Source organism: Diospyros lotus, chromosome 8, assembly GCF_014633365.1.
Source record: "Diospyros lotus cultivar Yz01 chromosome 8, ASM1463336v1, whole genome shotgun sequence".
NCBI lineage: Eukaryota > Viridiplantae > Streptophyta > Magnoliopsida > Ericales > Ebenaceae > Diospyros > Diospyros lotus.
Window position 1 is genome coordinate 4,369,160 of NC_068345.1, and position 21,814 is coordinate 4,390,973.

The 21,814-nt window shown below is 38.5% G+C and overlaps 1 protein-coding gene across 2 annotated transcripts in view; it reads right to left on the reverse strand.

Annotated features, from left to right (window-relative positions):
* The window catches only part of LOC127807190 (exocyst complex component SEC5A-like), a 67,475-nt gene that overhangs the window by 18,101 nt on the left and 27,560 nt on the right, over window positions 1-21,814 (reverse strand). The window contains exons 7-9 of one of the 2 annotated variants that reach the window (XM_052344859.1): window positions 16,156-16,260; window positions 577-651; window positions 81-218 (exon numbers count right to left, since the gene is read on the reverse strand). In XM_052344859.1, the coding sequence (XP_052200819.1) occupies window positions 81-218; window positions 577-651; window positions 16,156-16,260 (318 nt within the window). The remainder of the gene's footprint in view (window positions 1-80; window positions 219-576; window positions 652-16,155; window positions 16,261-21,814) is intronic. The other variant, XM_052344861.1, reaches the window with a different exon arrangement.

Genomic DNA, 21,814 nt, shown 5'->3' on the forward strand with positions numbered 1-21,814 from the left:
ACAAGAAAAGTATCAGACACTATGTACTTAGCATGTCAGCTTTTATATTTGTAAAAATGGCCAATAGTACTTGCACTTACAGACTGATTCAAATCTTGCTGAAATTGTTTCCACTTTACATCAGATAAAGCCTTCTCATGGATCTCATTCTGCAACATTTCCATTCTCGCTTCATGGTCCAAGGTGCATTTTTCAAGCAAACCTCGAATTCTATGATTCTGTCAGTAAGCAAAGAACATCAGCAAATTGAATGACAACTTAACACTGGTGAGAGTTCGACAAGAATATGTTTCAACTAAAATAAAAGGGGGAATAAACAAGAATATCAATGAAATTGTCAAAAAATTATATAGCGCAGTCAGCAAATTAGATAACAAGACAGTTGGAAACAAAATTCATCCAAGTCCACACTGTTAACTTCAAATAACTTGGACACTTTGGGAACAAGCTATCAGCGTATTGAAGAACCTAACAGAACAAGCAAACATAGATAATAATTCTAAAACCTGTTCAATAGCTTCCATGTCCCTTCAAAACATATTAATACCATAGTATGTTTGAGTTTTTTCCTCTCACCTGTATAGTCAAGTAATGCCACACAGGATCCGACTCAGGCTCAAGCTCCAAGAGAAGCCTCACGATATTTTCAAGCTACATGAAACATAAAATATATTCAGATCCCACAGCTTAGAAACAAAAATATAATACATGTTTAACACTAAACAAAAAGCATACAAACAGAAATGAGCTACATCAATGCAGCACCGTTGTCAAGGTGTTCCCAATGTAACTGCACAGGCCTTGCCTGGACTAGCTAAACCACGCAACTGCTATGCATTATGTCCAAAGTGATAGTGGTAGCCACAAAATGGCCAAAAGACATCCATTTTTGTGATTATCTCATATGGTGTATCATGCACATCAAAATCCTCATTCAACAACATAAGTAATTTCTGGCCAATATGTTCATGTGTGTTAAGAAAAACTAAATTTGGATCTAGCAGCAAACTACACTGAAACCTGAACCATCTGATGTGAAAATGGCAACTCAATAAGCACATTGTGCCATGCACGGTCACAGGGCAACCAAAAATTAAGAAGGAATATCAAACTTAAGCAATTCATATAATTCTACCTTTTCTTTGTAAACTTTTATCATCTCTGTCTTTGATGTAAAAGTCTTGTGAACTGCAAGCATGACTAAGATTATGATTGCTTTAATAGACTCCACACCATAGCTTTTTACATGCTACCAAACATGAATATGTTAAATGTTACCTAAGGCAGGAAAAGAGAAAAAATAAATAGTGTATGCACTTGATACTAGGTATTGAAGGACGTGTGTGTGTGAAATTGCTAACATTATTTCACCATAAGGTGACAAAAGAAACATCTGAAGCAAGGCATGTCACATGCACCTACAAACTACACTATCAAGAATCGAGTATGAAATATCATCACAGATATCAAAGTCTGCATTCAAATTGTTACCACATATGTTACAATTGGGAGCACTGGCAGTCTATTAATTCACCCAAGAAGTCAATAAATAACACTCTTCACTCTTTCAACTCAGCAGCACTATCATACGACATAAACAGAAATTAAAGAATTATAAAGAATAGAGTTAGAACAATCAAACCACACAATAGGCACCGAGAATTTATCCTGGTTTAAACTGATAAATCAGTCCTACATCCAGCCTTAAACACAGAGAGCAATCCACTAATTTCTTGATCAAAACAGTACAAGACTTTCACTCGCACGATCCCTTCCCTCACCGTTACACGAGAGCACTCACTGCAAGATTACAATACTTATCTCTCACACTAGCTTTCTCTCACAATCCAGCCCTCGCACTTAACAATGAGAATGATTAGAAAAACCAGGTAATCGGCAGTCTCCTTCTCCCCCTTATTTATAGACATGAGGGCGAGATCTACAGAGAGAGAACTAATCAGGATAATTCCCCATATGCTTAATAACATATTTACAATTAGCCTATTTATCTAACTGCCACTGTCGCATTCAAATACCTAACAACTGATATGTCCAAGTCCCTCTAGTCTTCCAGCCACTCAAACAAAACTGAATAACAATCCTCCACCGTTTTGATTGAGTTGCTGCCTCAAACCTGTCATCATCAAACTACTCATCATCTGGACCTGCATACACAAGATCATTTACACAAGATAACCTGTAATAGTCTTAAACAATGGTGTAATTTTGCCATAGGTACTGCCTTAGTGAATACATCAACTGCATTATCCTCACCAACCACCTTAATTAGGTCTACTTCCTTTCTTTCAAGTATCTCTCTAATAAAGTGGTACCTCAAATCAATATGCTTTATTCTCTCATGGTGAGTTTGATTCTTAGCTAAGTGTATAGCACTTTGGTTGTCACACATTATGGTAGCCTTCACATCTTTCCCTAGGAGTTCACCTACTATACCCTTCAACCATAAAGCTTTTTTATAACTTCTATAACAGCTATATACTCGGCCTCAGTGGTGGAGAGAGCCACTACAAATTGTAAATTGGTTTTCCAGCTAATGGTTGAGTTCCATAGCTTAAACACATATCCTGTAGAGAATCTCTTCTTATTTATATTCGCTGGATAATCAACGTCAGTGAACCCTAGAATGTTAGGCTCTTCATCTAAACTAACTCCAGCATAAACTAATGCCATATTGATTGTTCTTTTAGATACCTAAATATCCATTTAACGACTGTCCAATGGTCTTTTCCCGGATTAGCCATGAACCTACTTGTAACACTCATGGCATGAGCTAAATCTAACCTAGTGAACACCATACAATACATAAGACTGCCTACAACACTTGAATAGGGAATCTTCTTCATCCCTCTCATGCTCTCTTCATCACTCTGTGATTGCATGTGGGACAACTTAAAATGTTGAGCAAAAAGAACATTGACTTCCTTTGCCTCAAGCATATGGAACTTCCTAATGAGCTTCTCAAGATAGGACTTCTATGATAGCTAGACCTTCCTTAGCTGCCTATTTCTAGAGATTTCAATTCCTAAAATCTTCCTAGCCTCTCCTAACTCCTTCATTTCAAAGACTGATTTCAACTTCAGCTTTAAACTTTGGACTTCCACATGTGATTGGCTTGCAATCAACATGTCATCTACATAAAAGAGGAGATATATGGAGATCTTAGGTGAAATATGTCTATAATAAACGCAACTATCGAAATCACTCCTCTTGAACTCTTGGCTTAACATGAATGTGTGTTGAATACTTGAATTTCTCGTACCACTGTCTAGGGTGTTGAGCCAAACTGCTCCAATCAACCTATTGTGTATTTTGATGTTTTACAAAACATAATTTTAGTAAAACTATTTTTAGTAGTATGTTTAAAACCCCTAATGGATTTTTGATACTTGTTAAGTATTATAGTATTTTGTGTATCAAAACGAACCAAGAAATGCTATTTGATTCTAAGTAGAATATTAGCACATTATAAGGGAACATATAAGAAAATGTTTTCCTTTTGGAAAACTAACTCCCGGTATTTTCATAGCTAGTATTCATGTTGAAATGTTGTCTCGAGTATATCCTAGAAGATCGGTGAAGGCATGCAGTGATATAATTGGCTATTGGAGGCTTAGAAAGATAGTTGTATCCCATATGTAATTAGTAATAGTTGTGGGGTGAAACTGTAATTATCCAATTCTTGTCATTGTCATGTCAGCCCTATCATTCTATAAATAGGGCAAGGGGTAGCCAGTTAAGTCAGATTCTATTCTTCTGTTTCTATGTAACGAGTGCACTGTTCTGAGAGAAAAACTGGGTGTTTCCTTCCGTTAAAGCTTTGTAATCTTGGAAAGTTGTTGGGGTGTACTCGGGATAGTTAGAAGGAGGGATTCTACTACTGTATTGATCGTTCTTCTTCTTAATAAGACTGCTAGGAGGGCTCTTTGAAGGCTGGATGTAGGTTTCCTCAAAGGAAACCGAACCAGGATAAATCTTTGCGTTGTGTGGTTTGCTTTTTGTTTCTTGTTCTTATTTTCATTCTATTTGATTGCTTATATTTTCTGTTTTCAATTCCTATAATTGCTGGGTGGATTTGAGAGTGTTGAGAGAGGCATATTCCATCTAAGGGTCATTCCGCATAGTCCTAGGATAACAATTCATTATTGTGAAAATGATTTTTAGTGAATTTTTCAAGTAATGGAAAGTATGTATTTGGAAGTGCTAAAATCGTCAAAACTGGAATTTGTTCTAAAACCTACTTTCTTATCTATTTGGATTTTGATTTTTTAGATATTTTTATTGAATCCAAATGGGGGGTAGTTTGTTATTTATATTTATGTATTAAAGTAAATGGAAGGTAAAATATAAATAAAAGAAAATGTGGACATTTACTTAAACTAAATGAATGTAAATATCTTGTAATGAATTTATGTTATGTATTGTATTATCAAAGCAAATCTTATTTTTCTGAAATCTGGACTGAGAGTCAACTCCCAGTGAGGGACAGTCGACTGTAAGTCTATGGCAGTCGACTGTGAATGTGCATCAGTCGATATAGCTGAGCATTGTTTATGTAGAGTCAAGGTAGCCGAGAGTGGGTTTTGGCCAATCGACTGTCGAGTCGACTGTAGGCCAATGAGAGTCGACTGTCAGCAGCAAGAGTCGACTATGGGTGTCGCAGAGTCGACTGTCAGTTTGAGCAGTCGACTGCCAGACTCCAACGGTCGGATTTTTGGAGCCATTGCAGGTCGTTTTGGGAGCCTCAATATAAATATCAAAGGAAGAAATCTTGAGAAGGCTAATGCTCTACCATTTCCTATCTTCCTAAAGCACACCCAAGCTCTCAAGCACTCAATCAAAGCAATCCAAGGCCCAAGGAGCTTCAAAGATCTATCCATTGGAGCCTCAAGGCAAAGAAGAAGTTTTCTTCTTATTGGTAACTTGTATCATTTCATTTTACCTTGTATATTGATCTTGTATTGATATCCATTGTAGTCCAAGTGTGTTGAACATAGGATTGATTTATTTGTATTAGATTGTGGATTGTGAGTGGCATCCTAGAGCCCAAGTAATCTAGGTGTATTATTGTGTTGTAATAGTTTCCGGGGTGAGCTAAGGGGAAACCTCGGGGTGTACAAGTTTGCTAGGTGTTCTTGTGTGGAAACCTAGTGGTGGTTTTAGTGGAACCTCAAGTGTCGGTTTGACCTTGAGAGAGTGGAGTAGGTGTTGGATACACCAAACCACTATATATCTTGTGTCTATATTGTGGTTGTTTGTGTATTTATATTGCTATCATTTCCAAACAACATATATATTTATAACAAGTGTATTTTGTGTATAAGAAAATCTCAAGAGTTTTAAAAAGGAAAGAATCGATTCAATAAGTTTTTAATCACTCAATTCACCCCCCCTCTTGAGTGGCCATTGTGTGTGTCAAGGGACCAACATAGGGGACTGCTTAAGTCTATATAAGGACTTTTTTAGAAAGTAAACCTGCTCCTTTTTACCCCTAACTTCAAATCCTCTTGGCTGCTCCATTCGAATATCCTCTTCTAATTCGCCATGGAAGAAAGCAGTGGTCACATCCATCTATTCTAGACTTAGGTCTAAGTGGGCAGTCATAGCAAGTAAAATCCTAATCAAAGTGTCTCACAACTGGTAAGAACACTTCATTAAAGTCTACCCCTTCTACTTGGGTGAAACCCCTTACTACTAACCTAGCCTTATACCTAGGTTTTGACTCAATTCTTGCCCCTTCCTTAATTTTAAACAACCATTTACAACCTACCACGCTCTTACCTAAGGGTCTATCAACCAAGGTCCAAGTTTTATTCTTTCTAAGTAATTCCATCTCGAATTCCATGGCAGCTAGCCATTTCTTTGAATCCTTAGATCTTACAGCCTCTTCATAAGAGAGAGGCTCCTCTCCAACTACTTCAAATGCACTAGAAAGTGCATATGCCACTAAATCAGAGTATCCATACCTCGATGGAGGTCTAACTACTCTCCTTTGCCTATCTCTAGCTACATTATACCTATCAATACTAGGGATACCACCTGAACTTGATGAACCAGCACTATCAGAGTGGTGATTTCCATCAAAAATATAAGAATCATCATCTTCTGATGGCTGGAAGTTATCAGAACTAGAGGATCTTGAGCCAGCACTATGCTGGCCTCCTGCTAAGTCCATTGGACTGTCATAAGCAGCAGCATCCAAGTCATGGCTGCCATTTGCAGCATCATGACTGCTGCTGGCAGCATCATAAACAAGCTGTTTCTTAACAGCTTCCCTTGCCTTTTCCTTCTCGTCCTCTATCTTATCACTTTTTAAGAACAAATTTTCCTTAAAACTACATCCCTACTAACTATAGTCCTTGGCATATCCTCCTCTAAACACTAGAGCTTATAACCCTTAACCCCTGTTGGAAAGCCTATAAATAAGCAACGTTTGGCCCTGGGCTCTAACTTGCCTTTCTTCACATGAGCATAGGCAATACAACCAAATACCTTCATATGTTCAAGGCTCGGTTTATGGCCTTTCCACATCTCATAGGGTGTTTTAAACCCTATAGCTGCCGATGGGGATCTATTGATTACATATGCGGCTGTTGTTACAGCCTCTCCCCAAAATGCCTTAGGCAGCCTAGTATGTATTAACATGCACCTCACCCTCTCTAAGAGGGTCCTATTCATCCTCTCAGCCAAGCCATTTTGCCTAAGGTTTCCAGGGGCTGTTAAGTGCCTTAGAATACCATTATCACTACACAATTGGGAGAAGTCTTTATTACAAAACTCTAGACCAGTATCGGTTCTAATGATCTTTATTTTCCTACCTATTTGATTCTCTATCATGATTTTCCAGGTTTTGAAAGCCTCAAAAGTTTGATCATTTGATTTTAGAACATACCCCCAAACCATTCTAGGGAAATCATCTATTATGGTTAAGAAATATCTTGTCCCTCCATGGGTTAAGGATTGACTAGGGCCCCATAGGTCTGAATGGATATAATCCAATGGGGCTTTCGATGAGTGGGTAGCTTTCCTAGGGAATTTAACCTTGATAGACTTTCCTAGGATACAGGGATCACATTTATCTAATGCTGTAAATTTTCCAGCACCTAAAATTCCTCGATTAGATAGCTCCTTAAGGCCTTGATCACTTATATGGGCCATCCTATAGTGCCATAGACTGGACTGTTCATAACTCTTGGCTTCTCCTAAGGCTACATCACCACACAATGTGGCTGCCTGCAGCACATAAATGCCATTCTTAAGAACAACCTTCATGCAAACTAGAGACCCCCTTGACACCTTAAGAATTCCACCATCCCCCTTGTAGGAATAGCCATTCTTATCTAACTCTCCAAGGGATATTAGGTTCCTTTTTAAATCATCATGCATCCTAAGTCTTATATCCCCAATTCCCATTATGCTACACTCATGGTTGTTTCCTAAAAGGACTCTACCTCCACCAATATCCTTATAGTTTTGCAACCATTCTCTATGGGGAGTCATATGAAATGAGCATCCCGAATCAAGCACCCACACATCCTTCTCATCCTTACTTGATACCACTAGGGCACCAGCACTATCATAATCAAACTCACAAATGGAGTTTGAGAATTTGGGGCTAGACTCATCTTTGAAAACTTTCTTCCTATTTGGGCAATGCTTCTTTATATGCCCTTCTTCATGGCAATGGAAACACTTAACAATTTTCTTGCCACTTGTAGACTTTGACCGAGACCTACCTTTATGTCTAGGGTCTCTCTTTTCTATCCTAAATCTCACTGCTAACACATCTCCAGCAATCTTCTTAGCCTCTACTTTATGTTGTAACTCCTTTGAATTCAAAGCCCCTATCATCTAGAGCCAATTTGTCTATACCATGCTTCAAGATGTCTACAAAAGTCTCATATGATTTTGAAAGTCGGTGCAATAAGACTAAAGGCTTATCCTCATCATCATATTTAATATCAATGTTTTCAAGATCAAAGCATAGTTTATTAAAACTATCAATGTGATCTTGTAACCTTTGATTCTCAATCATCTTGAATGAAAAGAACTTTGTTTTTAAATACAACTGGGTAGAGAGGGTTTTGGTCATATAGAGAGTTTCTAACCTAGTCCAAAGGTCCTCCATGGTTGTCATCTTTGACACCTCCCACGACACTGTCTCCAAGGCTAAGAATTAGAGTGTTAAACGCTTTCTTGTTGATTTCCTTTCTTCGTTCATTGATTTCCTTTTTCTATTCATCAATGAAGGTTTCGGGTATTTTCTTTTCAGCCTCTAAGGCTTCTTCTAGTCCTAGGTTTCCCAATAAGGCCCTCATCTTTATCTTCCATAGGCCAAAATCATTTTGGCCATTGAATTTCTCCACATCATACCATCCAGCAGAGGCTGTAGAAGTCATTCCTGCGGATATGTGTTACATTCTAATGATTCTTGAAGGTTCTTGATGAGAGACCTGGCTCTGATACCAATTTCTTACAATTGGGAGCACTGGCAGTCTATTAATTCACCCAAGAAGTCAACAAATAACACTCTTCACTCTTTCAACTTGTTAGAAGGTTGTCTCGAGAAATCTAGAATATAGACAGTAAGAATGCATCGAAATTAGAGGGTATAGATAGGCGGGTCCCTACTTGTATTTATAATAAAAGAGGGGGGTCAAAACCGGTAATGTCTATACCGATTATAACAATCCTAGAAGTTATTGCCCTATTCTTCTATAAATAGAACATAGGTCTGGGGTAAGGAGGCATTCATTCTCACGAGAAAGTAAAGAGAGAAAAGGCTGTATGTTAGAATAGTCTTTGTAATCATGAAGGCTTGTAATCGTGAGGGTGGTACTGATCATTCTGATAATCAAAGGAGCTGCTCTCGGGAGGTTTTAGAGGCTGGATGTAGAGCCAATTCAATTGGCTAGAACCAAGATAAATCTGTTGTTTCATGTTTATGGTTTGCATTTCTTGTTTGTTTCATTTTGTTTTGTTTGATTTCATTTAATTTCTGTTGTGATGTTTGTGTCCAAATCGAGAGGGCTGTGAGAACGTTCAAGAGTGAGTATATCGTTGGTTTATAGGGTGTTTTCTTGGACTGCCAATGCTCCCAATTTTCACACAACTCACCAGCAATATCATACGACATAAACAGAAATTAAAGAATTATAAAGAATAGAGTTAGAACAATCAAACCACACAATAGACACCGAGAATTTATCCCGATTCGTGTTATTATTTTACTCAAAGTAATAGAATGCTGGAATTCTGGGAGAAATCACGAAGAAATAAGAGATGATCGGCAGCAGTTAGTTAGCAGGATTTAAATGTAACTAATTGTAATTACTAAGGGTAGTTTTGACTTTTACAAGTTAGTTATTTTCCTTTAGGAAGTTCCGCCCCTCTAGTTTATAAATAGAAGGGTGCGGAGGTCAGTCTAATCATCAATCATTTGTATCTTTCATTCCCTTGTGATCGAATACAGTGAGAGGCGAGAGAAAGAGCTGTGAGATTATAGTTCTTGTTGTCTTTGGTTAGAGTATTGTATTCGAGAGGCAAGTGGGGGCGAGAGAGGGGTATTCTTGTACTGGTTTTTCATACGATTCTAGTGGATTGGTTGCTTCTTTGATTGCTGGATGTAGTGCCATGTAAATGGCATGAACCAGGGTATATCGTGTGTGCTGCAATCTGGTTTGGTTTTCTTTTCTATTTCAATTATGTTCTTATTGTTTACTTTCTGTTTTGAATGGTGATTGAATTCGGTGAGGTTATCGAGTGATTCTTGGATTATTTGAGCTCTCGGTTTAACAATTCGAATTGATAAATCAATCCTACATCCAGTCTTCAACACAGAGAGCAATCCACTAATTTCTTGATGAAAACAATACAAGACTTTCACTCGCACAATCCCTTCCCTCACTATTACACAAGAACACTCACTACAAGATTACAAGACTATCTCTCACACTAGCTTTCTCTCACAATCTAGCCCTCGCACTTAACAATGAGGATGATTAGAAAAACCAGGTAATTGGCAGTCTCCTTCTCCCCCTTATTTATAAACATAAGGGTGAGATTTACAAAGAGAGAACTAACCAGGATAATTCCCCATATACCCCTCACTTAATAAAGTATATACAATTAGCCTATTTACCTAACTGCCACTGCCGCATTCAAATACCTAACAACTAATATGTCCGATGTCCGAGTCCCTCTAGTCTTCCAGCCACTCAAAACAAAACTGAATAACAACATAGATTGTTCTCTTTCTTTCCTATTGATAATAATCCCTAAGCAAACAAAAGAAACAGAATCACTTCAATGGGGAATAAGGTGAGCAGCCAAAAATGAGTGATGGAGCAAAATTCACCCAAAAAATAATTGGTCAGCACAATCCCTAAAGCCCAAAACTAGGGTCAGAGACCCCAATTGCTATGGTGTAAAGGTTCCTCTGAAAACAAAACCCTGACCAACTCTTCAAGCTAAATTATGAAAGTTGTCTGAACTATGAACTTATGCAAACACCAGGGGAAAAAATCGTAAGAAGCTGCTGAGGCATTGGAGAATGTAAAAATTAAAGCTAAAAGTTACTTGTTCTCTGAAAAAATATTGGCAGTGGCACCACTGTCAACAATGGACAGCAACCTCCTCAGAAAGTCATCCTCCAAAGCTAACCCCCCCCCCAAAAAAAAAAACAAACACACACACAAAGGGCAGGACTCTTTTTGATAGATAGAGGGCTTGAACTGACAGCAACGAATGCACTTAAGCATCCACTCAGTCGAACAGGACACTATAGTGATGCCAGTAAAATCGCAGCAAAGTAGGTTCTTTGTGGACACCTAGGACATCCAGAGAAAAGCATCTAATTCAGAGATACTAATAATGCTTCTTATCTTTTCTTTTTTTTTCCTTTCATTTTTTCCTTTAATAAATATCCTTGTTATTAGTTAGCCAAAAAAACAAAGAAGAAGAAGAAGAAGTATGTATCCTTAGTATTTGAAATTTACTCCTAAAAATTGAAAAAGCTAAACTATACACCATGTCATAGTTTTAGCACGTGATGAGAAGCTAATACCAGATAGTGCAGCTAAATTGGACCAGATTGTGAAGCCAAACCAAATCCAAGGTCCATGAGCATTTAACACCCACCTCCAGAATTAGCCTTACTCCTGCTTTTTTCTTTTAATTAGTGCAATATATAACAACTGAGGCTGAGAAATGGTAGCAATGGTATGGTTATTCCTTTATGACTGGAAGGTCATAGATACAAGTTATGAAACAGCCTCTTTGCAGAGCAAGAGTAAGGTTGTGTACAAAAACAACCCTCCCCTGAACCTAACAAAATGAGTCGTCTTGTGCATTGAGAGTTCCCTTTTTAACATATAAAACAAAATGTATTCAGAGGATAAACCTTGTACCAAAGAATGACCAAAAACTAACTACTGAGACAGAGATAAATTTTCAAAAATAAATAAAGGAAAAAGCACAAAAAGAGACTTCATCCCTGTCCAAGATTTCAGGCAAATAAGAATAGCTCCCCTCAGTCTATGATTCTCAATCCTTTCTAAAATAGTCAAACCATAACCATATGTCAAACACAATAGTCTTGTACCAAAAGATCCACAATCCTTCCATTCTCACACAAAAAGCTCCACATAAAGCCAATTAGTCTCCTTAGTATCAAACTATCTGCTATCATAATAGCATCAAAGACAGTTGTGTTAGGATCACGAGTCTCAACCCTTGAGGTTCGGGACACATTCGATTCGAACAACAGCCTAAGCATTGGCACAGTTAGCAATAATTCGAGGCAACCCGATAGCGATCAGAAGCATGATGCGCTAGTTGAGGCCCCAGCCTATGGACCAACTGGGCCAGCATGAGCCATTTGAGGCCACAGCCCAACACCAGCATGCATGATCAACCCACAATTCAGCCACAGAAGGCCAGCCCAGTCCAACAGGATGAAGCCTACAAGACCAGGCCCAATCTACCAGGCCCATCAGCCCAACTCGTGAAGCCCATCAGAGAGAAAACCAACAACACAAGTCAATTCACTTAATCTGGCTTCCTTAATTGATCCTTTAATTGTTTTCTTTAATTGTTCTTTTATTTCAGCATTGATGTATTCTCTTTAATTCCAGCATTCATGTAGATGCTTTAGTTAAATTTCTACATTCATATACTTAGCATCCAGAGAGTCAGGGATAGCCTACTATATAAGGCTTTGATTTGCCTTCTATTGGGGACTTTTAAAGAAATCAAAAAAACGTATTTGCCAAAGTGTCTTCACACTTTTGATTTCTCCCTTCTATCCTAAGATAGTTAGGTGAAAATTAGCCTTCCGGGAACTAGGGCATCCATCATTGGTGCTCTCATTGAGAGGTTTCCTATCCTCTCTTTCGAAGCTCTAGTGCTTGGAAGACATTCTCAGAAGTTGTCTATCCAACAATGGCAGGAGGACAGACGCACAAGGATCACATCGAGAATCTGGAGAACATGGCCAACACTATGAACGAAAGATTTTCATGAGTGGAGTAGACCCTGCAGAATCTAACCATCCTGATGCAGCAACAACAGCAGCAGTCGCCAAGGCATGGCAGTAGCCGTTCGTCTTCCCACAAGTGGCGATCTACTGCCTCAACCAGCCAGAGGTCCAATTCTGGCTCTAATGGCGGATCTGAGACAGATGGACGAGGCAACAACTGGAACCCCACACGCAACAACCGCCCAGCATTTAAACCGCGCTTGCAGTTTCCAACATTTTCTGATGAGGATCCCATCTCTTGGCTTAACTAGGCCAATTTATTTTTCAAATCATAGGATATGAGCAGCAAGGAGAAGGTGGAGCATGCTGCCTATTACCTTGAGGGCAAGGCTAGCCATTGGTGGCAGTGGCTATCCATCAATGGCTATCACGCACATATGAGAATCAAGGCAAGAGCATCCGCTGGAGAGATTTCGAACAAGAGGTACAAACACGTTTTGGCCCTACAAGCTACGTGGACTATGATGAAGTCCTATCCAAGATGCGTTAGACCGAATCTTTGAGGGACTACCAACAGGAATTTGAAAGGGTGGCCACACAGGTCAATGACTAGCCGAGAAGGCATTGATTGGGGCATTTATTGGGGGGCTATATCCGGACATCGCTGCAGAAGTCAAGCTTCACCAACCCACCAACATGCGCCAAGCAATCGATATTGCCCGGTCGAAAGATGACTAATTGTGCGCCATGCGCAAGGTAGTGGCACACAAAGGACCTGCCACAGCTAGATCTAGTTCTAGGGCGCCCAAGCCCAAGCCACCGCTTATACCGCAAGCTGTAGCCAACAAGCGCATACCACCAGGAGTCAAAAGGCTATCATGGGCTAAGATGTAGAAGAAGCGCGAGCAAGGCCTCTGTTTCAACTACAACGAAAAGTTTACTCCGGGCCACAAGTGCAAGGTGGCCCAATCCTTTCTAATCGAAGTAGATGACCCACCAGAAGAGGAGGAAGATGAAGAGGCAGAGCCCGACATGCCTTTTGAAACGACTGCAACCAACAGCGGGGTGGAGGCTGAGGATCTGCCAGAGGTGTCCCTTCATGCGCTGGCAAGATCCACGGGGCCGCAAACTATGCGGGTGATAGCGATGCTCAAGGGAAAAGTTGTCAGCCTGCTAATCAACAACAACTCAACCCACAATTTTATCAGCACCAAAGTCACCCACAAACTACAGATCCCAACCACCACCATTGAGCCCTTTGAGGTGCGAGTAGCCAACAGGGAGCGTCTGACATGCACACAACAGTGCAAGGCAGTAAGTCTAAAAATCCAACACATTTATGTTACTGTAGATTTATATGTCATATCATTAGCTGGCGTAGACATAGTACTGGGTGTGCAGTGGTTAGCCCAACTGGGCAAGGTTGTATTTGATTATAAGCATATGGTTATGGAATTCACCTTAGCCGACAAGTTCCCTTAGCCATGCAACCCGGTACTGTCCGGGCAGTGGAGGTGAATGTGATACAGAAACTGATTAGGGCTAGCAATAAATGCTATGACATACAGATAGCATCACAGCCACGCGCATGCGACAATTTCCAAGCCACAGGTGAGATGCAGTTACCCATAGATATTTAGGCAGTCTTGGCTAAGTTTCCTACAGTGGTGTAGGAGCCCACAAACCTGCCACCAAGCCGGCCATTTGACCACCGCATTCCCCTACTGGACGAGCAACCCATCAACGTTACTCCCTACCGATATGCCCATCAATAGAAAGTGGAGATTGAGAAGCAAGTGAAGGAGATGCTATAGAAAAATCCGATACGACCCAGTACAAGTCCCTTTTCATCACCAGTCTTGATGGTTAAGAAGAAAGAACGTAGCGATTTTGCACTGATTACCGAGCGCTCAACAAGGCAACAGTGAAGGACATATTTCCAATCCAAGCCATTGATGATATGCTGGATGAGTTAGCAGGGCCAACGATTTTTACCAAGTTGGACTTACGGGCAGGCTACCATCAGATCCAGATGCACTCGGGGGACATACATAAGACTGCATTTCGGACACACCATGGGCACTATGAGTACCTGGTTATGCCCTTTGGCCTATGCAATGCACCATCAACCTTCCAGGTGGCCATGAATCACATTTTTCAGCACATGCTACATAAGTTTGTGCCAGTTGAGGCTCCAGCCTACTAGACTATGGACCAACTGGGCCAGCATGAGCCATTTAAGGCCACAGCCCAACACCAGCATGCATAATCAGCGCACAGTTTAACCACAGAAGGCCAGCCCAGTCCAATAGGATGAAGCCCACAAGACCAAGCCCAATCCAGTAGGCCCATCAGCCCAACTTGTGAAACCCATCAGAGAGAAGACCAACAGCACAAGTCAATTCACTTAATCTGGCTTCCTTAATTGTTTTCTTTAATTGTTCTTTTATTTCAACATTGATATATTCTCTTTAATTCTAGCATTCAAGCATTCATGTAGATGCTTCAGTTACATTTCTGCATTCATGTACTTAGCATCCAGAGGGTCAGGGACAACCTACTATATAAGGCTTTATCTGCCTTCTATTGGGGACTTTTGAAAAAATCAAAAGAACGTATTTGTCAAAGTGTCTTCACACTTTTGATTTCTCCCTTCTATTCTAAGATAATTAGGTGAAAATCAGCCTTCTGGGAACTAGTGCATCCATCAAGTTGTCCAAGCCAATAAGACAAATGTATGAAATTTCGTGCTCCAAATCATCTTCCAAGGGAAAGAAGTCCATTGGTCACAATGCACAATGCAAAAGGAATGAAATAAAAAGGGACCCCTCTCCCAAAGGGCACCATTCGCATTGTCCTCCCCTTGTCCAAAAACACCCAGGTCTTGAAGCATGTCGAAAAAGGATGTTAAAGAGTCAATCTCCCAATCTTGTAGATTCTAAGTCTGCTACTTCAAGCAACCACCACGTGCCAAAAGGGACAGAAAGATGAGTTTCCAAAAGTTTAGGCATGCACAAATTGATTTTTTTTTGTAGATATAAAGACTAATATTAGATATCAAAGCAATCATGATGTTAGATAAGCAGTTGCTCAATGCAGGCATTCAACACATCCAGGTAGCATAAAAGGGAGCCAACATCATAAAGCCATCCAAAACTTTAGCATACCAATCTTAAGTCTTAGTGACCATGCTGGGAGACATGGACTTATCACCAGCCATTCTGGGCATTTTGAAAGCAGAATTTTTGGGAACAGGAAAGAAACTCCTGGGAGAAAAATGATACAGATAGTGTAGAAGAACCATGATGGCAATAAATAAGACTGACTGCTTTCTTTTTGGGAGAGGAGGACCAACTGAGACTTGGTTGGGTAAATTCTGGTTATTGCATGGTATCATAATTTCTAGCGAGTACAACATCAATTAGAAATACAGATTGAGACAGATTAATATAGATTGAGACATAGATTAAGACATAAAATCTCATTCTTCTTTTCAATCTTTATTAGATCATAATCACAATCCTATGAAACAATTAAGAAACAACCAGACCCATGTGATGAATATCTTTCACGTGCTATTTACTAAGAAAAGAAAAAAAAAGTCTTTCAATACTATATGGCACCTATAAAATACAATACAAGCATATGAACAAACATACACTTGTCAAATCAATCTGTGGTTCTTCCATGGACTTGTAAAGCATGCCTTTGAACTCGTGCATGACTTTTTCCACCTCCTCAAGTACACGTTTTAATATACCAACCTGGAAATTAGGTATTACCATTAGAATATTCACTAGGTACAGAAAACAATGGGATTATGTCATATCCAACCACACCAGTTTAACCCAGCAATTAATGACATAAAAGGTATGCACAGATACACCACATGAAACAAATTAAAAACAAAAGACATCTCCAAATAAGTAAAACCATACAATCACAGACTCTTTTATGCAAAACTTGATATATCAGCATCACATGATTCCATGTTGCTGAAATATCAACCATTTCCAAAAGCTAATACAGTATGATGAATGATTTCGAAGTATTGCAACTGAAGCACTGGTATTTAAAATGATATCCAAATACTAATATTACATATCCCCAACACACTAAAATAATATTAGTGATTTACTTAAAGCACCTAAATAAGAAAATTTTGAAAAAAACAAAAACATATATCAAAATAAACTTCTGGAAAATATTAAATAAAAAAAAAAAGTCAATAACTCTCCTGGCTTAAAGCATGCCCCAATAACAAATATCATTCTATAGAATCTCCCTACCCATGCAAACCCATCTTGCACATAAACTAGAGGGGAAAAGTGACTGAATTAAGGAGCACCAACACAAGCAGAAGAATATGATAGATATCGAAGAAAAATACAAAAATATGTTTTGCCAGAGAACCTTCAGGGAGTGGAGTTCTAATAAGTCACCAATTGTCAAAAGATGTAATTGTCCAAAATAGGCCCAACATTATATCAAGCTCTCTAAGAATTATTAAAGAGAATATACCCTCAGATAATCAGATATTCAAGGTCAAGCTTGATTCATAAAATGCAATCAAAGCTTTATAACATATATCCGAAATAATATTTAACCAAGAAGCAGGACCAATATCTCATATGCCACCATGAAACCATTAAACTCACTACTAGCAGAAAGATGATTGCCTATTAGTTGTAAGCCTGTAAGGTCTATGGTTTTTTTATTTTTTTCCCCAAATCTGTTCTTTTTGTTACAGTGGTTAGATGTGAAAAATATAAGCATAGTGTTTTACGTTTTACATTGGATTTAATCAAAAAATTGCACGCACCATTTACAAGAGCAACCACCACAACATACCAAGCCTTATTCCTATTAGCTGGGATCTAGATCACCAATTATCTCTATTTACAAACATATCTTCTCTAAGGTCATTATAATCCATTTCATGCCTAAGAATTTCCCATTAATTTTTCCTTAAATCATTCCCTAACTCTTTTACTAAAAACTTCTTCAATTCCATGAACTCTCCCCACAAGAGAATATATTGGCCATCTTCTCACATGACCAAACATATTAGTCATGTCTCACACATCTTATCCTCAATAGGAGCCACACCAACACAATTATAGATACCATTATTTCTAATTCATCCCTTTCTTGCCGTACATAAACTATAACAACCTCATCAAATACCCTCATATTTTGCACGCATTGGCCTTTTACTACCCAACATTTTGTCATACAAAAAGAGTTGGTTCTACAATTGCCCAATAGTAACATTCATTTTTAACTTTTTAAAGGGATTTTATAATTGCATAAAACAACATAAGCACTTCTCCATTTTAACCACTGTGCTTTAATTACATAACAACCTTAATAATCTCCCTAAATTTAGGACAATCAACTAAAAATATTTGAACTGATCTTTCTTGGAATGATATAATCTTCAAGTTTTATTGTAACATTATGCACACTTCTATTTTACTAAACCTACATTCTATATATTTGGTTCCCAATCTACTCAATTCAAAACCTCGGAATTTGGAGGCATCCCTCCATACCTCAAGCTTGGTATTTACACCTTTTATCTCATCCATCAAGAAAATGTCATTTGCATATAACATGCACCAAGGCACCTCTTGCTGTTGTGCTTTGTGAGTTCATCAATTACTAGGGCAAAAAGATAAGGGCTCAGTGCAAAGCCTTGACGTAATCCAATTCTAATTAAAAAAAAAGCCCCAATATCTCCTCCACAAGTTCCAACATAATGTTTCTTCTCTAGATACTAACTTGTATAAAAGCTACTAGAACGTTTTCCAATTAACTTCTTTAGCAACTCTCATAAGCCTTTTTCTAAATATAAAAACACCATATGTCGATGGTATTGTTCATCTTTAGACCTTTCTATCAAGTGACTATATTGTCACTTATTGAACTACCAAGCATAAAACCAAATTGATTTTTGGACAACTTGATTTCTCTTCTTACCTCTACCCAATGTTCTCTCCCAAAACTCAATAGTATGACTATCCCTTTTGATTTCCATAACTTTAAACATCTCTTGCTCTTCTAACTAGACAAAAGTGTTCTTTCTTCATTTGTCAGGCATCCAAATATGCCTACTGTCATACATTTCCATGCATCTATCAGGGCATTATTTAATCCAACTGTTCTCCATTTTTCATCATTTTCATGGCATGCATGACTTTCAAACAAATACATCTATATAATTCCTATCTATTTCAAAATTACTAGATATCCCAACGTAATATTGGGATTTTCACATTCATTGAGTAGTTCAAGAAATACTTCTTCTATGTCTCCTTGATCACCTGCTTATTTACCAATACTTTTTGATTTTCATCTTGTATGCACTTTACATATAAATATGCACACACACACACACACACACACACACACACACACACACACATATATATATATATGTTGGACAAGATTAAGGAATTCAAAGTTTAAAAAGGAGGATAAGGTGGTTGGATAAGATGAAGATTTAAAAGGAAGTTTGGTCAATAGAAAAAGCTCCAAGAATCAAAGAAGGAATTCAAGTTTTGAAGTGTAAATCCAGAAGATAATAGATAGCCTAATTTGAATGTTAGTTACAATTTTTTTTAAGTTTGAATTTACTCTTACTTTCTAGGGGATAAAGTAGTTTGAATTTACTCCTATTTTCTAGGGGATAGAGTGGCATGTAATTTGCATAAGTAGCTTCTCTCGGATTCAATAAATCTTCAAGCAAGCTTTCAAGAATTTTAAGGTTATTTCATGGTATCGGAGCCTTGTTCCAGTCACGAACAGCATTGAAGTCTAGGCTGTTTACAAAATCATGGCCGAAGCTCAACCAAACCCAACCATAACTGAAACATTAGCCACAAGTTCTCCTAGCTCTCCGTCTCCACCAAATTTCTCTACAAATCCCATTGATAACCATCCTCTATTACTCAACATAAGTTGAATAAGAGTAATTTTAGAGAATGGTTTCAATCGGTGTCTCTTGTAATCAAAGGAAAAGGCAAAGCTGGATACTTTGACAGGTTCCATTTCCACTCCACCAACCATAGCAACCAATTACGGCACTTGGGAAGCACAAAACTCAACTATGATGTCTTGGCTAATCAACCCTATGGAGCCAAGGATTGGGAAAACCTACCTATTCTACAAGATAGCAAAGAGATCTGGGATTCAATCCAAGAAATGTACTCAAACTTAGAAAATTCCTCCCAATGCTTTGAAATCAGGTCAGCCATTAGAACAACCAAATAAGATAATTTAAGTGTTACAGAATACTGTAACATTTTGGTTGAGTTATGGCATGAAATGGACCTATTTTACACTATCAATCGGGAATGCCTAGCTGATAGTACCAAATACAATAAAATGGTAGAAAATGATTGTATTTTTTATTTTCTTCATGGTCTTAACTCTGATTTGGATGAAGTTCGTGGAAGGATTTTGGGTACAAAACCCTTACCTACACTTAGAGAAGTGTTTGCCAAGGTAAGGAAAGAAGAAAGTAGACGAAAGGTAATGCTTCACTAACAAAATGACCCTATCATAAACCATCAGAATTGTGCTCTTGCCACTGTCAAACAAAGGGAAACTTTGTCAAAGAATCAAGGGAAGGAAAAGCAGTGGAGTGATCACTGTAAAAGACCTTACCATACAAAGGAGACATGTTGGAAGATTCATGGCAAACCATCTAACTGGAAGCCAGAAAACAAGAATGAAACCACAAGATCAGCCTATGATGTTGAGGTCTCTACTAAAATCGGGAATAGCTCAAATCTGAACTTATCAGAAGAGCAGATCCAAGCCTTGTACTGGCTGCTAAATCAAAGTACAAATCCCTCAAGTCCTCCTAATCCTCAACCAACAGCTTCCATATCCTTACAAGGTAATTCACATTACTCCCTGATTTCAAGAAAGCTTCCTAAGAATGTGTGCGGATAGTGGATAAGCTTCCTAAGAATGTGTGGATAGTGGATGTTGGTGCATCAAACCAAATGTCAAGTTCTGCTAATTCAATGACTGAATATACACCTCGTAGCACTTCTATTGATATTTCTATGCCTAATGGCACAACCTCTCCAGCCTTGGGGTTTGGAACAGTGTGTGTTTCAAAATTAAAATTAAAATCCATCCTACATGGATGTAGGGCCGTTTTCGCAGCCTAAACCAGGATAAATCCTTGTCTCTTTTGTGGTTTGATTGTTTCTTTCCCTTATTCTCTTATTGATTTATATATTGTTTTTCGTTTCTGCTGTTGTGTTTGATATCGAGTGAGAGCGTGTGTGAGATTGGCATTGAATTGAGAGGATCCTAGTGCTCCTAATCCTAACAATGAAGATTCCCCAAGGGTTTGAACATAAAGTTGATAGTGGAAAAGTTTGTAAACTTAAGAGGTCTCTATATGAGTTAAAGCAGTCACCAACGGCTTGGTTCACGAAATTCAGCATGACCCTAAACCGATTAAGGTATAAACAAGGCCAAGCAAACCATACCTTGTTTACAAAACACATAGAAAATGGAAGGACATCTATGCTAATTGTCTAAGTTGATGATATCATTGTGACAGGGAATGATATGAAGGAAATCGAAAGTATGAAGTAATCGAGGGCTGAATTTGAAGTCAAAGACCTAGGAACAATGAGACATTTCCTAGAAATGGAGGTGGCTCGGAGCAAAGAAGGTCTATTCATCTCACAAAGAAAAAATACAATGGATTTATTGAAAGAAACAAGAATGATAGCATGCAAACCTGTTGGAACCCCCTTAGACAAAGGCTGGAAGTCTAGAGAAAACAATGATGATATGATACCCCAGTAGAAAAGGAAAAATACTGTCACAACTATGGCTATTTTAAATTTTTTGGTCTTTATTTTGTTTCTTGGCTATGCTGTAATTCCTGTATTTCAATTATTGTACTTAATTTCCAGTTGTCAATTTTGTTAGCGTAGGAGGGCCACATGTGAGGCCATAGAAAAGGACAAAAGAAGTTGTTGTAACTGCTAGTAAGGGGGGAGATCTACTCCATCCGCACTCATGCCAGGTGAGTATATTTACCCTCCCTACTCTATGGGAGAGGTTATGCAAAAATCAAATGCATAACAACTCAATTTCTCTCCCTCTACACTTTCTTGTCTCACTCTTTTCTCTCTGTTCTTCCTCTGCTCTCTCTAATTTTCCCTGTTACGGTCCCTTGAATTCACCGGATCAAGGGAAACTCTATTGTTTCTGCCAAGGGCAGTGACAATTTGGTATCAGAGCTCAATTCTGACCAAAGATTATTGGAAGTTTATGCTAGAA